General features: G+C 35.8%; 3 protein-coding genes and 1 long non-coding RNA gene across 4 annotated transcripts; 2 read left to right on the forward strand and 2 right to left on the reverse strand.

Annotated features, from left to right (window-relative positions):
• On the reverse strand, positions 6743-7301 carry LOC109133422. Its single transcript, XM_019246529.1, has one exon. It carries the CDS (start codon positions 7120-7122, stop codon positions 6943-6945), a length of 180 nt encoding a protein of 59 aa, XP_019102074.1. The 5' UTR covers positions 7123-7301; the 3' UTR covers positions 6743-6942.
• On the forward strand, positions 9259-12912 carry LOC104791589. The gene is made up of 5 exons (XR_768930.2): positions 9259-9560; positions 9904-10273; positions 11831-11988; positions 12064-12216; positions 12510-12912. It is a non-coding gene; the product is annotated as an uncharacterized LOC104791589 (long non-coding RNA).
• Positions 10288-10886, reverse strand: LOC104791588. The gene has a single exon (XM_010517512.2). The coding sequence runs from the start codon at positions 10762-10764 to the stop codon at positions 10522-10524; it is 243 nt and encodes an 80-aa protein (XP_010515814.1). The 5' UTR covers positions 10765-10886; the 3' UTR covers positions 10288-10521.
• Positions 15314-15912, forward strand: LOC104791590 (indole-3-acetic acid-induced protein ARG7). Its single transcript, XM_010517513.1, has one exon. The coding sequence runs from the start codon at positions 15425-15427 to the stop codon at positions 15797-15799; it is 375 nt and encodes a 124-aa protein (XP_010515815.1). The 5' UTR covers positions 15314-15424; the 3' UTR covers positions 15800-15912.

Raw genomic sequence — 17083 nt, forward strand, 5'->3', positions numbered from 1 at the left:
TAGACCAGGTAACTAACGGTTTTTGATCACGGAGCAGGTGGTAAATGTCACTTGTGATATATTTTTCGGAAATCTGATTATTAGGCCACCACTCATATGAGTCTTGAGTTTCTGAAAGTGAAATTGTTGAGAGATAAGCTTGGATTCTCACAAGAGATTCAGACCTAGCAGGAGGCATGATCCAGTTCCCATTCTCCCACAGCTCGGCTAAAGTTGATGACTGAGGGATACCTAATCTCACTGATCCTTCTTGTGAAAGATAATCTCTGATTTTTCCAAATGGAGACCAGTTGCTTGACCAGAAGTAGCAGTTTTCCCCATTACCTACAGATTGTTTGATCCATGGGTAAGCTAAATCACGAAGTTGCAGCAACTGATTTGCTAGCCATGAAAATTTCTGTCTTGTATTGATGACCTAGAAGTTGTTAATGTTTCCATCTAACATCTCTGTAGTGTACCAGTGAGCCCAAATGGAGCTAGGTCTGAAAAACAACAACCAAATCAGCTTAAGGGCAGAAGCAGTATTCCATGTTAAAATGTCCTTTAACCCAAGGCCTCCTTCTTCCTTACTACGAGTCACATTCTCCCAAGATACTCTGGCCGCAGTATGCCCTTCTGTTTTACCTTTCCAAAGGAACTTAGCAGATATGGAGTCAATTTCTGAGATGCAGCCTTTAGGAAGGATAAAAGAGCTTGACCAGAAGTTAATAATTCCTGCAATAACAGTAGATAGCAGTTGCAGCCTTCCTGCAAAGGATAAAGATTTGACCGTCCAAGAGTGAAGCCTGGATTTTATTGCCTGGATTAGAGGAGCACACTGCAACAAGGTGATCTTCTTGGAATATAGGGGAATACCAAGGTATCTAATCGGAAGGGAACCAATTGAGAGTTTTGTAACTTGTTGGAGTTGATCTAATTCATGTGTCTTAAAACCTGCAGCAAACAATGATGTCTTTTGGATGCTTACTGCCAGGCCTGATCTACTTTCAAAATCCTTCAACACCTCCAAGATACTTGTGATAGATTGGAGAGAGCCATCAGAAAAGATCAGTAAATCATCAGCAAAGCAGAGGTGTGTAAGTCTTGTCTTCTTGCATTTAGGATGGTAGTTGAATCTCCCTTCCGTTGCTGCTTTATCTAGAGCTATGGACAAACAATTCATGCAGAGGACAAACAAGTAAGGTGAAAGGGGGTCACCTTGCCTGAGCCCTCTTTTACCTTTAAAGTAACCATGAGTAGTTCCATTAAACCCAACAGAGAAGGACGTTGTGCAAATGCAGGCTTCTAGCCATCTTAAGAAAGATTCAGGGATTTGGAGACTTCTTAGGCATTGAAATATGAATTCCCACCTGATAGTATCAAAAGCTTTGGCAATATCAACTTTTAAAGTTATTCTCTTTGGTCCTCCAAACTTATGATAACCTTGTACAATTTCTGAGGCTAGCAGTGTATTCTCTATAAGTAATCTTCCTTGAATAAAAGCAGTTTGATTAGGAAGAATTACTTCTGTAAGGATGACTTTCAGTCTTTTCACCAACAGCTTTGAAATTGTTTTGTAAGTTGTATTGCAGCACGATATTGGTCTGTAGTCAGAGATAGAAGTAGAGCCTGGTTTTTTAGGGACTAACGTCAGTATTGTTGCATTTGTGGCAGATGGGAGGAACCCTGAAGTGAAGAAACGTTGAATGGCTGACACAACTTCAGAACCAACAATTGGCCAAGCTACTTTAAAGAAAGTTGAAGTGAATCCATCAGGCCCAGGAGATTTGTTTGGGTTCAGCTTGAGGAGGGTCGATGTGATTTCAGCAGCAGTAGGAAAAGAAGACATGACTGTTTTATGGCGCTCACTGCAGTGGAAGTTCTGAAGCTCTATAAACCAAGAGAATGGAGAAGTGATATGCGGCAGATCATGAGGGGCAAGAATCTGTTGGAAGTGAGAGACAGCAATGTTACTCATTTCAAGGGGGTCAGACGTAGATGGTCCAGTATCCACGCAAAGAGATCTGATAGAGTTGTACGATGCTCTAGCAACTGCAACTCTATAGAAGAAAGAAGTGTTTTGATCCCCTAACTGTAACCAATTGATTCTAGACTTCTGCTTGAAGAAAGACTCCTCAATTCCCCTAAGGAAGATCCATTTAGAGTGGAGATCCCTTTCAGCTTGGAATGAGTCAGAGGATGGATTATCAAGAGCTTGTACCTGCACAACTTTTAACAAATCGTTAGTAACACTCACTCGCCTTTGAATATCTGAAAAACTCTCTTTATTTAGTGTTTTTAGTACTCTCTTTATAATTTTCAGCTTAAACCCTAGTAATGAAAGATCTAAAACTCTGTCTCCACTATCAATCCATGCAGCCTCAACGTGGGATAGAAAAAGAGGGTGGTTGGAAAGGAAGTTAAAGAATTTGAAGGGTTTTGTGCCAACAACTGGGAGAGGACAGGAAAGATCAATAATGCAAGGAGTATGATCAGAGAATTCTTGAGGTAAGAAGGAGGCTACGCTGTTTGGAAAGCTACTGATCCAATTATCATTGACTAACACTCTATCCAACTTCTTTGTGATAGGCTCTTCTGGTCTGTTATTTGTCCAAGTATGGTTACAACCTTGAAATCTAAGGTCAAAGATGCCCAGAGATAGTAAGTGATCTTTCATTTCCATCATATCTCTGGTGAGGTGGTTGACATGGGTTGAAGAATGCTCTTCATGATGGATGATCTGGTTAAAGTCACCACCAATTATCCAGTTTTGATTTTCAAGGAAAAGAGTTGTCTGAATTTCTTGGAGGTCATCCCACAAATGAGTTCTCTCTTCTCTGATGTTTGAAGCATAGACAGCAGTGAAAATAAAGCTTGTTTCCTTTTGAATCTGAATTTTGCAGGTGATTGATTGCCTAGACTGGTGAAGCACTTGGACAGTAGTTGAAGGTTTCCAGATAACTATGATCCTTCCATCGTCATCAGTATCATGGTTGGAGGTAAACTGCCAGCCAGGGCAAACTTTTTGCATAACTTGATTCAAATTTGGTTCTTTTATGTGTGTTTCCAAAATAGCACCCACAACTGGCTGATTAGTATAGAGCCATTGTACAAAAGGTCGATGCTTATCCGGGTCATTTAGGCCGCAGACATTCCAAAAAGATATATGGGGACTCATTGGGGTTTGGATTGAGCCTCTTTCTGGGTAAAAAGAGGACTCTGACCAAGAGTAGAAGAAGAAACATTAGAATTAATGGGTGAAGGTATAAACAGGGGTTGAGAGGTTATTACTGAGTAGGAGTTTGGATCTGGATTTTCAGGTCTACAAGGAGGAATTTTGGTAGGTGAGAGGGACTTTGGTGGGTTAGTGTTGGTGTATGGTGGCTCAGAGGGGATAAAAGGGTTAAACGAAGTGGGGGTTGTTTTCAGGCCATCATATTTATTGGTTAAAGGTAAGGCAAACGAATTGTCTGAGACCACAATAGGACGAGACACAAACTCTGCTTTCAGAGCCAAAACACAATCCACCTGAACATCCATAGGAGAGTCAACAGCAATTGGAGACTCAGAGGTAATAACCGACTGATTAGTTTCTTTATATGGAGTAGCATCAATAACCATATGCTCCTCTAATTGAGATGTCTCAGTAGATGACACAGGAGCTGGCTCAGTGGTAGGCTCCTCTATTTGGGATGTCTCAGTAGGTGACACAGAAGCTGGCTTAGTGGTAGGTACTGGAGCAACATGAGTTGACTTTATATGTGACGCAGGAGTTGACTCAAAAGGTAAATTAGTAGTCACATGAGTTTCAGGAACAGTTTGAGCAACATGATCAGTTTGAGCGGCTGGAGCAGTGTGCTTGACATGATTACTATTAGGAACATGGTTTCTCTTTGCTTTAGCAGTAACAAGGGTCTAACAGTTAGCCGCTGTTGGACAATTTCTCATAAAATGACCAACTTCTTTACAGAGATAACATGTATGAGGGACAACCTGCGCACCAGAAGAGTTTGTGGGTGCAGTAGGTGGAGAAGGCGCTGCAGGAGGTGGAGCTAGCAAACAGTTCCTTAGAATATGACCCACTTCCTTACAGTGGGAGCAAATCGGAGGCACCCAAGGGTATTCAACCTTCACAGTGAAGAGTGATCCATCTGTCCTTAGAACTTCAAGAACTGGGGGCAGCGGCTTAGTGGAATCAACCTCCACCTTTACATGAGCAGTACTTATACTGGTAAGATTAATGGTCCAGTCATCTGTTTCTTTTGGTTCACCAATGAGTCCAGCAATGTGACTAAGTCCTTGTTGGTGGATGAGGTCAAAAGGAACATCTTTTAGGTGGGCCCAGAGTGGGATGCACTGTAGAGAAGGAGAAGATTCGTCGAAAGAGGTAGACCACTGGGACACATGAAACATAGTAGTCTCCACATACCATATTCTCTTTTCTAGAACTTTCTGTCTAATGTAATTATTTGGCAGTCTAACAAGAACAGAGTTTCCTGCTGGGGAGAGATGGATTTCCAGGTGTTTACCTTTACCCCACATGTAGTTTAGGACACTCTGAGTAAGGTGGTAGGGCGGTATCCGACCAAAGAATTTGCAGATGATAAAGTCTTTATGAAGTTCGGCTCCTTTCTGGAAAACTTCATCAGGAATTTCAACTCTTGGGACCCCTGATGGAGAGTAAGAGACAGGGGATAACCTTTTCAAGGATTTATCTACAGATGGTTTTACTTTTGAGGCATATGAAATTGGATCAGTAGCAGTTTTAGGAGGTAACGGGACATTTAGAGAAGTGGGAGGATAATGGGAGGGGAGAGGGGGAGAAGTTTTAGAGATGACAACATAACTTAGTTTAACATTTTGAGTATGAGAGTGGGAGGAAACAGGTAACTGAGAGGGAGTAGTCCCAAGTATGCCATGAAAAGATTGAGAAGAAGGAGAAAGAACAGTAGTAGAAGAAGGATTCAAGTTTTTTGTAGCTACTGTAGCATTTTCAGATCCAGAAGGAAGAGAACCAGATATGGGATTCAAAGATAATTTTGATGAGGAGACCAAGTAAGAAGTCAAGAGCTGAGTCGTAGAGACAACCTCATGAAGGGGTTGGGGAGGAAGTGTAGAAGAAGAAGTAACTTCTACATGACAAGGAACAGTAGTAATTTGAGTTCTGTGAAAGTTTTTTTGTTTACGAGGAAACAGAAGACCTGAAGCAAGAGAAGGAAAGTCAGAAGGAGATGAAGGGTCAGGGGGATCTGGAGGAAGAGGCGGAGGGCGGTTGAGACTACCAGCCGTAGCCGAAGGGTTGAGAGGGGAGACGAGAGAGTTAGGGAACCAGGAGTTCGCCATCGCCTTTTTCACTTTCTACTTTTATTTCTTCATATGCATATAGTTGTACGTTAGGAAAGAAAATAACTTTTCTACGTATATATCCTAGCTATATTTTACAGTGACTTATCAAAAAAATGACGTTAATTATAAATATATATATTTAGAGATTATAGTACATATATATATATATATATCTTAAAATAGCAAGAACTTTTATACATTGATAATTACGATCATAAATAGTCTAACAGAGAATCATATTGACTATGTCATCATTCATATCATATTCAAATTACGTACGTATAGTACTATAGTACACGAATACTGAGAATCACATTCATATCATATTCAATTTACGTACGTATAATACACGAATACATGCTGTTTACATAAAGAAAGAGCAATATCTTTTATTCTTTTTTTTTAACAAATAAAGAATAGATTTTATACGAACTAAAAAGCATTACAATGAACACGTAAGTCCTAAGATATAGAGTTACTATTATTTTCACTTGTGTGCTGTATGATGCGAATCCTGAGTTCCATAATCTATTATTCTTTTGCTTTTCCTTTTAATGTATTTTATAAACGCATGGAAAATGATGTTTGGTTATCCTCTTCAATTTTATGAAAATTCAAAATTGGAAAAAACACACAATAATCAAAAATCTCGCCCTCCCTAAACCGACAAAATAGAAAAGCGAATAGAGCACAGTTTCGATTTGTGCATTATTAGTATGAATTTAGACTCGAGTCACATGGACTCTCAGGTCGTACGTAGACTTTGTCATAATTACATTCTATCTTCTCCACCTTTTTCTCTTACTTTTTTCGCTGGTATCGTTACGCTAATTAATGTATGATTTCACTCTCAATCAAGGACGATTCATTTGTGCATTGACCTAATCACATCTATCAATCTATCGATCATGCATGCTTTATGTTTATAATTTGCGCATCCAAACTAAATTAATACTAATGAGGTTAATTAATTTATAGCAAGCTATAGTTTTTTGTCACTTAAAACTCTGCAGTGCCTAACATGAAAGTACGGTGGATGAGATTTGATCTCTGACCTCAATATCTACTATGTTTTCAAGATATATATTTCACTACATGACGGTATAAGTATATAACTGGTAGTACTAAACAAATGTTGCCAAAAAACTGGGACAGATTATTTCAAAGTTTTTGGGATTATTCTTTAAATCTCTATGGGCCTATGAGATGTTTTGCTGTTCTATTATTCACATGATTAACGACAACGAGCATTTGGAGGCTCAAATGCATGTCGTCTGAGTATTTCTGATATACAATAAAGTTTCTTATAAACTATATAAATATTTGAAGATCTTTCCAACTTACAAAAAAAAGGCTATTACCTGAGCAACTAAAACTTATTGAGAAGATGTCATTCGATTCATTCACACGAGAGACATAAAATTCAAATAAAGCATTCCATGAATGCATTCACATCAATTGCTTATAATCTTGTGTATACATAACTTAAATTTCAACCCTAATTCAAATGTTTGACACTAGAGGGAAAAATAAAAACGGCAACGCGACCAAAAAAAATTAGAAAAGTACAAGAAGAGAGAAGAGAGAAAAAAAAAAACACATATATAAGGTAAAGATCTAAATCACAATACGGTCTCGGTCTCGGTCGCGGTCACGGTCACGCCCGCAGACTAACATGGCTAGACAACGGCCAAGGATGTAAAACTTGGCCCGTTGTTTCTTCACCATGTGACTACACTTCGCCTTGAAGGTCTTCGACGGCTTGCATGTTCTGCTCGTGCTGTTCTCTTCTCCCATTACTTGATGATTTCCAACACCACGACGACAAATTCAAAGTTTTAGATTTTTCTTTGCCGAAAAATGGAGAGTTTTTGTTGTAGTTTCTGCTTCTGAAATTCTGTTGTAGAAATGTGAGAAGAGGGAGAAAGGGAGAGAGTTTTAGTCAATATATGGAGAGAGCTAAGCCCTTGAATTATAAAGAGGGTCACTGGCTTGGTACAATAAATGATTGATATGTGACATATTTTTGTTTATTTGTAAGAATACGTAACACTTATATATGTAATATTATACATTTTTAGAAGACAAGAAAATAAAAATATTAACGTGATATAAATTGTGTGGTTTTGTTTTGGGTGAAGTACTGTTTGAGGTTTTTACAAGAGATCTCTAGATTGAGTTAAGCTGTAGAATAATAAAATAGCGTGTATATATATTTGTTATCTTGGAATATGCAATTAACGATTGTATATAGAGATCGTGTGGGTAACTTTGGCTATTAATTTCAGTAAGGTTTATTTTTATTTACAATTCATATAAACTTTTAATATAAAATAGTTATAAGATTAGTAATTTATTAAAACTTGACATATATTCATTTTTTATTTTTATGTTGAAGAATGATGATTTATACCATTTAAAGTTTTGATGATATCAAAAAATGCATTTGGATTTAGAAACAGCATGTTTAATTTAATTCGTAATTAACAAACAAAAAAAATGTACTTCTGATGGGAAAAAAAAAATGTACTTCTGATTTTCTTTAACGTAAACGTGTGAATTGGATAAGGCTAACATTTCTGACTATATCTTTATGAAACAAATTGCTGGAAATTAAATTATAACAAAGTTTTGAGCTGTAAACAAATGCGTATTCACAAATCACAGTTGGAGTCATGCGACAAACTTGCATGTGTGTATAACTTGAAGAGATATGACCACATACAGCATGGACTAGGACCCGATGTTCTCTACTATTAAATGTTTTCTAGCTATATTCTTAGTCAAACGTTAAAGTTAATTTTGGTGTACTCATTGGTAGATCTTTGGTGAACATATGAAATGTGAATGGTCGGTCTGCGTAGACCGAACCCCACATACGGTAATTTATGGTCGTCGTGTGGTAGCTCATTAGGTTCGCACGACAAAAAAAAAGTAAAACCACACTTTTTTTTTTGAAGTTTACGTATCAAAATTGATTGTACTACCTCTTCTTTAATTTCATACGTGAGTGACCCTATTGAAGTAACAACACTAAGAATTCTTTGTTCCATCTTTTTCTTTGTGTTGTTATATTTTTTGTTAACTGTAAGCGAGAGGTTTTAAATCCCACGTGATCATTACGTCTGAATCCAAATATATACCACTGATCAGATGATTAAACACCAAAAGACTAATACACACACGCGTGATATAGAATTTATTTTTTTTGGTCGGCGCCGAGAAGTAATTGTGTGGGCTTCATCTTCGTTAGTAGTGGATAACTCAATTCAGAGTGGAGGTTGGTTTAGTTTTAGCCTTTTAGGAACGTTGTAACTTGTAAGTTTTTATGTAAACTTTAAATATGTTTAATCTTTTGTGATCATTTATATCATGTAATTGGTTTAAATAAATTTAAATATTTAATAATACTACTACTACTGTATTAAAAAATTAATATACATGCTTCTATGTAGGGATGTCAATTGGGTGTGTCTAAATGGGTGTGTCCAAATGGATATATACATTTTATAGATATTTATGGTCAAAACCCAAATAGAACCATGTCCAAATATGTCCAACCCAAATAGAACCATGTCCAAATATGTCCAAATCAAATAGAACCATGTCCAAATCAAATAGAACCATGTCCAAATATGTCCAAATCAAATATATCCAAACCAAATTTAATGTTTTCGAGAAGAAAAAAAACGATATATGAACAAATTTATACAACAAAACTTATATGTTAGGAGTTTTTTTTTTCCCCTTTTTTCCACTTAGAACTAATTACAAAAAAAAAAATCTGTTAACAAAAAAATAAAATAATTCTAGCGTTTTGATTATATATATATATATATATATTATATACTAAAAATATATATATTTCAAAAAAATACAGTATATAATTATGTTGTTGCCTTGTTGGTATGAAAGGACCCGGTTTAAATTAATTTCGGTCAGATTGACCCAATGGGGAATCTCAAAACCTGGTAACAACAATCAATGGTGGTGGCGAAGATTCAAAATCGAGAGTAGGAGGAGGAGGAGGAGGTCATCGTGACTGGTGAGTGACTGTGTCATGCTTGATTAATGGAATCTAAGCCTCTCCGTTCCCCTCTTTCATCGAAGCACATAATCTCCGGGATGTGTGCTTCCACCTTCGTTGGAGAAGCGATTGGAATTGGAAGAATTCAGTAGTATGCTTCAGAGAGCCTCCACGGAGATTGATTGCTGCATTTTGCATAATTGCTTTTGTAAGTTGTTGCCTTGTGATATATATTTGGCTTGGTGATTTGGTTACTTGTAATGCTGCTGGCTTGAGCTTTTGGACTCACCTCACATGTTAGTACCTAAACTCAGGGGAAGCAGCTAGCTAATCTTTTTTTAGTAAGGTTTATTACATAGCTGAGTTCATTATGTTTGTGGATCAGAGAGAGGTTATTATAAAAAAAGATTGGGTGTTCTCAAGCTGCTATAGTATAATGTTTTGAGGACAATAGATTAGGTACTACCATGTAAAATTAACTTGCTTTATTATCGAAAGGTTTCTTTGTGTTTACTTCACTTGAATAATCAAATTTTATGGCATCAACTTAGGTTTTTTTTAATGGAAAGGTAGCTTTGTGGCTGTGGAGAAGTTACACGCATCAGATTATGGTCTCCCAGTTTGTGTTAAATGGGACTGCATAGAAATTGAGATCAATTTTGTGCATACATTAAGGTGAAGAAGCAAAACTCGAAATTCCAGTTCTATCAGTCTATTGAGGAGGGTTTTGTGCTTCTGTACTTTGATTCTCCGTGGTGCCGAGCATGGTTTCGATGCTTTTATCAATTGGACCAGAGAGGCCTTGCTGTGTTGCTTATAATTATCTTAGAACCTGAGGCTTTTGAAGGAAGAAGCAGATGAAGCTTTACTGATCATCCAAAGCAGCTACTCTACCAGACTTTGGCTAAACTAGCTGTAAAGGTACTCATTTCAACTACTCTTAATCAATACTTTCTTCTGTTTATAAACTCACTTCTTATGAGTGTTATTGTCATTCATTCATCACATGCTCATACCACAAGTCTAATGAAAAGCATATATATATATACATATACTTAGGATACATCACAAAAAAAAAAGCACAAAACATAGGCCATTACTCACTTCATCACATCACAGTCTTTACATATATACACACATACACGTTTTAGGAGCTCCTTTTGCTGATTCTAAGCTGTTCCATCGTCTCCACCACCGCCTCCCCCGTTGCCACCCCAATTGTCAAAGTTCTGTCTTGGAATGTTATGATGGTTGTCTACTCCTCTTGCTGATGGAATGACAGTTTTTTCCTTCTGAACATGGTGAAGCCTTGTGTCTATCCCTCTCCCTCCACCCTCCACAATGAAAGAGCTCATAACCACCATTATTACCAGCACCACCACTACCAAGTCATGCCTTGTCTGAATTTGCATTTTTGTTTTGTTTTGCTTCTTCCAATGTCTTGTGCTTTTTATAGAAGAAGTAAGGTTTAGGTATGGGAATTCTTACAACTGTTTTCAGTGTGTTCCACTCGCAAAAGACAAAACAAAAGATTGATTGATTAGCCTTAATAGATGATGTGTTTGTTTGTTATTGTTTTGTGACGATTGATACAAACAAAAAAATTAAAAAGAATAATAATCACTCGTCCAAATAGGAAAGTTCCACCGTTAAAGTGGTGAAGAAGACATAAGAATCAATGAGAAGAATTGGTTAGTTGCCCGAATAGGAAACTTCCACCATTTTTATAGTGGATCACCTTTTTCATAAATTTATATATGTTTGTGTAATTAAAAGTCAATGAGATGGTAACAACTGACAAAAAGTAAAATTTTCAAGCAATTTACATAATGTTTATTCAATGATCTCATTGTTCTTTGTAATAGCATGCGATGATGGCCGAACAAATTAATGACAAGTGTGAGTGTCTCTCCCCACAGAATTATCTACACCCACAAAGCAACCATTTGAATCATAGTCCGACAGATAGGTCCATTATTTGCTATGGCTTAATGATGAGTTACAAATAAATTACTCTGCTAATAACATCAAAAGATTTGGTAGAGGCAAATAATTCAGAGAAAGCAACCATCATGCATTGGGTTTTTGTTGGGCTGCTAATTGCTCATGGGGGCTACTTTTATTTTGGAAACGGCTTAATTAATCTCCATGAGGATATTTTAAATGGAATGAACTGTATCTTTCAACTCCTGTATTTTATGCATAGTTTGCAGAGCTTTTTATGGTTATGTTTATACTTAAATTGATAACAATTGATTAATTATACTCGTGTGACACTCTTAAGACTTCAGCTTCTTTGTAGCACATTGCATCATATGCCTTGAGCTCAAGTTTCACAATGTCTACACTATAAATGACTTTGAATTATCTTTACATTCTCTGTGTTTCCTCATGTGATCTTTGCATTTAATGTCTTCCTCAAAGTCAGAGATCTTTAGCCTAACATGGATGATAACGATGACGATGATGATGTTGCAGGGATGTAGAAGCTGCGTTGAAAGTGAAGAGGCGGGATTTGTTAGAGCTCAAGGCCTATATGACCTCAGTCGTTACTGATCCTCATTTAAGCATTCGTAGAGGATGGATGAGTAGTGAATCGTCTGGATACTTCAAAGGCTGGTTCGACAAAAGACAAGGTCTGTCTATTCGTTTTCATTTTTTGCTCGTGTTTCCAAGTCTTCGTACAATGTAAAATACTTTACTGCTTCTAGGTAGTAAGGGCCTGGGAAGTTTCAGAAATCTTGAGCTCGGTAGAAACTTTTACGATAACAGTGTCTTACCATACTTGAATGAGGCTGTGTCGCTCTCGCTCAAGACATTGATTCTCCGTGACGCCTTATTTGATGGTGGTTTTCCTGTTCAATGTAGGTACTTCAGAACAAATCAATACTATAGATGTCATTGACATTGAAAGTCTTTTTTACTTTGTTTCTGATAGTTCTTAGTTTCGGCACAGAACTAATCAATCTGACAAGTTTGAAAGTACTGGATCTAAAATTCGAGTTCAGTTGCGAGTTACCAGGACAAGGATTATTATCTCTGATTATCCGTTAACACTTTGTGATAAAAACCAGTTCGATTTTGTAACATCATCAATAATTTTTCGGATGCAATTTGTTTATTTATAAGCTATATTGCATCTCTTTCGTTTTGGCAGAGCTCACCAATATGCGAAACCTAAGAGCTTTGGATCTTAAGCAATAATCAATTCTCTGGTTCATTGCAAAAAAACAGGCAAGTTATGACAAATACTGCTTTTGTAGTAGTGGAACTCGTCTCAGTTTCGTTTGTATATTTCTTGATGTTTCCCTGTGCATCGATATTGAGGTTTGATGGTGGAGCCTCGGAGCGACGTATGTAACAGTTTTGATGGATTCTCCGTTATCTAGAGAGGTTTTCTCCGTTATCTAGAGAGGTTTTCGAGGAAGGATGAAATCAGAAGTAATTGTCAACATTTCTTCAAAGATGATCTTTGATCTTTACAAGTTATAGGATTGTTGTATGCATATTTTATGAGCGAGGACGTATGATTAAATTTAAAGCCACTAATTATCTTTCAATTTTTCTATTCCAACGCCATATCAGAAGCCGTAGTGAAAACAATTTTATGTGTTGTTTGTTACTACTCTCTCTCTACGAAAGTTTAGATATAATTACTTGTAGAAACCTATAATAGGAAAAAAATATCACATGAATCGATAATAGTAATTCAGAATCGATTACAAGACTAAATTGGAGAATGGATTGTTGTATGATTTTAAATTAAACTATCATGAGAAGAATATAGCTCTACTGCCTCCCAAAACGAAGCATGGGGGAGAATTAAATAGTTTGGTTGGAAAATGGAATGTTGTATTGTATGATTTAATTTAAGTTAAAAATACTATCATCTTCTTGACCCTTTACATTTTATAATCACCGAACCTCAAGAGTCAAGACCTTTGTAGTCCAGCCTCCAGTGATTATCATCAAAGTATTTACAAATTGTCCCCGTTATGCGCTTATCAAATTCAAACCCAAATGCTTCACTATTTATTATAGTTCAATCTTTTGACAAGAGTATACTCTCTCTGTCTCATCAAAATTGATGTTTTGAGATATTTTTTTGTCCCACAAAGATTGATATTTTGTAAACTTCAAAAAATAATTATTGAAAATATTTAAAATTTTGAATCGTTATTGGTTTAAAATTAAATAATATCTCTTTAGTCAAAGAAAAAAATATATTTAAATTCAGTAATCATTGTTTTTTTAAAATATATAAAATTTTTTAAACATCAATGTTTATGAGAAGGAGAAAATACTTATTAATCATGGTTTTTATTTTTTTGGTACTAAAAAGTGATATAATAATGGAAAAAGAATGACAGCTGGTAACTGTGGAAAGACACATGTGAAAGTCAAATCAAATAATAGTGTGGGTGTGTGTAAGAAGGGAGGTATGGCTTCCTCATCTATGCCTCTTTTTTGTTTTGTTTTTCTTCCAAAATTAAGAACAAAAGTCAAAATAGGTTTTTATCAAATTACTGTAGAGTTTACGAATTCTTTTACTAGCTCTAACCAGTTGAGTCGCTAATCGAGTGACAGAAATAGGATGATCCGAGTATATACAAGACATTACATATATATGTACTCCAACTTGACCATCATCATTATGACATCAATGCTTTGATTTGTATCAAATTATATATATATATATATATATGTATGTATATTAAAAAATTTCAATTTCATTTACGTATGTAACTTCATTAAGTGAATTAATTTAGTGTTCTTGAACCCAAAATCAAAGGTCGGTAATTTCGACAAGGTTTTAAAACTTTAAATCATTCCTTAGCTCATCGAATGAGCTTATTCGTAAGAATGATGAGACTCTCAAAAGACAAACATCATAAAAGCCGTCACGTTCCCACAATAAATTTCATGCAGACGAAGCCAGCCTAGTTTTAGAATGGCCCTCATTCTTATCGATAACCAGCTCTTGAACCGTCCCGGGTCTGATGATACATCAGTTCTGTCTGGTCCAAAGACTCAAAATGATGTTTAGTTATAAAGTTCTTGATGATGAGATGTTTACTTTGTCTGGCTCAAAGATTCACCGAGTTTGTTTCAAATTAGAATCATTATAAAACACTAGAAAATTATTTATAAACAAACAATATTTTGGTAAGAAAACTTAAAGAGGATTAATTTAAAACAAAAAATGACCAGACAATGTGAATCATAGTTGTTTAATTGTACACTAGTGTTACATTGTTGATGTGTCACCACCCCAACTTAATTACGTACACTGTATATTGTTAACAAAATGAAATCTGAATTGATCATTTCAAAAGAAAAAAAAAGAATCTGATATCCAAGCCGACACAACCCAAAAAGTCTTATTATATTTGAGNGCCTATGTAGATAGATTATTATCATATATCCATTCATAGAACCATTAAATAAGATTATATCTTATCACATGAATTCTGGATTTGTATAGATAATTTAGGCTGATTCAAAAAGTCACTGCAACTAGAGTCTTGTATCTTCAAGAAATCACAGTAAATTTTAGAATCATTCAAGCCATGATTCATAACTCGAGATCACACTTTATCCAAGAAGATTTAAAACCCATCACTCCTATCTTTCCTTATGTGGGGTCTCACAAGCCTTAGTCCCCATGAAAATCAGTTACAAGTGAGAAGAAAAAAAAACATTTCTTAATATATATAGCAAATGTAATAATGCAATGCATGTTCGTATAATTTCAGTTTTATGAAGGAAAATAACGGAACCGCACGAGTGAAACAAAATGGCAAACAATTATCATGCATGATTTGAAAGCCCTCGTGATGTATCTTATCATTATTTGAAAAGAAAAAAAATCTTGCCCATAACATATTCAGAAACACTACATTTAATATCACCATGGACCTAAGATTTATTTTCTATCTAAGCTATGTAAATCAACCATCTATATATACACATGTCCTTCACCATTGTACTCTTCATCACAAAACCATCTCTATCTATATTAATCATCCTTTTTTTTTTTGGTAATTCGAAACCTCTCCTTCTATACTCAAAATGAAGAACAAGTTCATAAAGTCATGCGGAAGCAAACTCAAAACCATAAAGAGTAAATCCATAGTCATACCTTGTTGTACATCTTCATGCGAGAGTTGCTGCGACACGGTTTTGTGGAGATTCAAGAAAGAAAATGAAGCAATACCAAAAGATGTTCCAAGAGGACATTTGGTAGTGTATGTTGGTGATGATTACAAGAGGTTTGTGATAAAGATGAGTTTGCTTACACATCCAATCTTTAAAGCATTGCTTGATCAAGCTCAAGATGCTTATAACTCATCAAGACTATGGATTCCATGTGATGAGAACACTTTCCTCGACGTTGTTCGTTGCAGTGGCACTCCGCAGCATCAGAGAAACTGCATTGGCATGTAATGCAAGAAGGAGGGAGGATTCAAAAGACATATTCATTTGATTTTGATTCATCATCTCCAGAGAGAATTAATGTTAGATAATGTTGTACACTAATTAAGTAAGAGTTTTCGTAATATAAGTATCACCATCGATCGTATTATAAGCAAGTGTTCACTAAACATGTAGCATTTTAAATGTTTCCAATAAACTGAAACATTAAGACTCTGACAAATATCCGAAGATAAATTGCAAAACTTATAACCATAACTTGATCATGCCTCTGTTCTGTGTCATAGAAAAAGACTTGAACACTTGTCAGACTTGTCTGATGCAGATATTGTCAGAGAATAGAAACAATTTTCAGTTTCTATCAATTGCCTTTTACATTATTCTACTATCATTCAAATGAAAAAATCTCAATATGTTATGATGTTATTGTATGTGAAGATGCAGCATTTGAACAAGTGTTTGAACTACTCCAGAAGGACATGACTTTAATACAAAAACAGAGTATCGAGTGATCTATGACGACTATTATCAAGACTCATACAGATTTAGAAGGCACGAGAAGCTTCTAGAAGATTGAAGAGCTTCATGTTTACAATTGGAATGTAAACATGAAAAAAGTGGGAAATTTCCTAAAACATAAAGAAAAAGGAAATTGTCCAATTCCTATTAGGATTAGATTAGGTAGTTTGCTAATTAAATAGCTAATACCTAGATCTATAAATAGGGATGCTAAAACAAGGTTGAGTTTTAGCACAAACAAGAGAAAGTTAACCTAGCTATTAAGTTTTAGTCTTTAAGAAAAAAGAGCTAAAAATTTAGAGAGAGCAAGAGGTTTCTTTAAGAGAGTTTTAAGGGGTTAGAAAATTGTTTAGAACAAACTTGTAAACAGATTTTCTATCAATCAAAAAAGAGTTTAAAGAAATCAATATTTTCATTATTCAGATCATAAGTTCTCACACTTACAATTGGTATCAGAGCAACACTTGTTCGGATTACTACAGGTGAGAGTCTGCGGACAAGATGAAGAACTACGGAGATCTGATCAACAATAACAAAGTTGTCTTGGATGATGGAAACTATGGGTTTTGGAAATCAAAAATCAAAGCTATCATAGGAGGTATTGATCGTCTTGCTTGGAAGACTGTTCTGGAAAAGTGGGAGGAACTGACGATCAAGGACGAGTCAGGCAAGCGAATTCCCAAACTCGAAGCCGACTGGACTGATGAAGAACAGAAGAAATCCAAGTACAATTCAAGAGCATTGAGTGATATTCATTGCATTGTAGGAAGGAAGCAG

Source organism: Camelina sativa, chromosome 6, assembly GCF_000633955.1.
Source record: "Camelina sativa cultivar DH55 chromosome 6, Cs, whole genome shotgun sequence".
NCBI classification, from domain to species: Eukaryota; Viridiplantae; Streptophyta; class Magnoliopsida; order Brassicales; family Brassicaceae; genus Camelina; species Camelina sativa.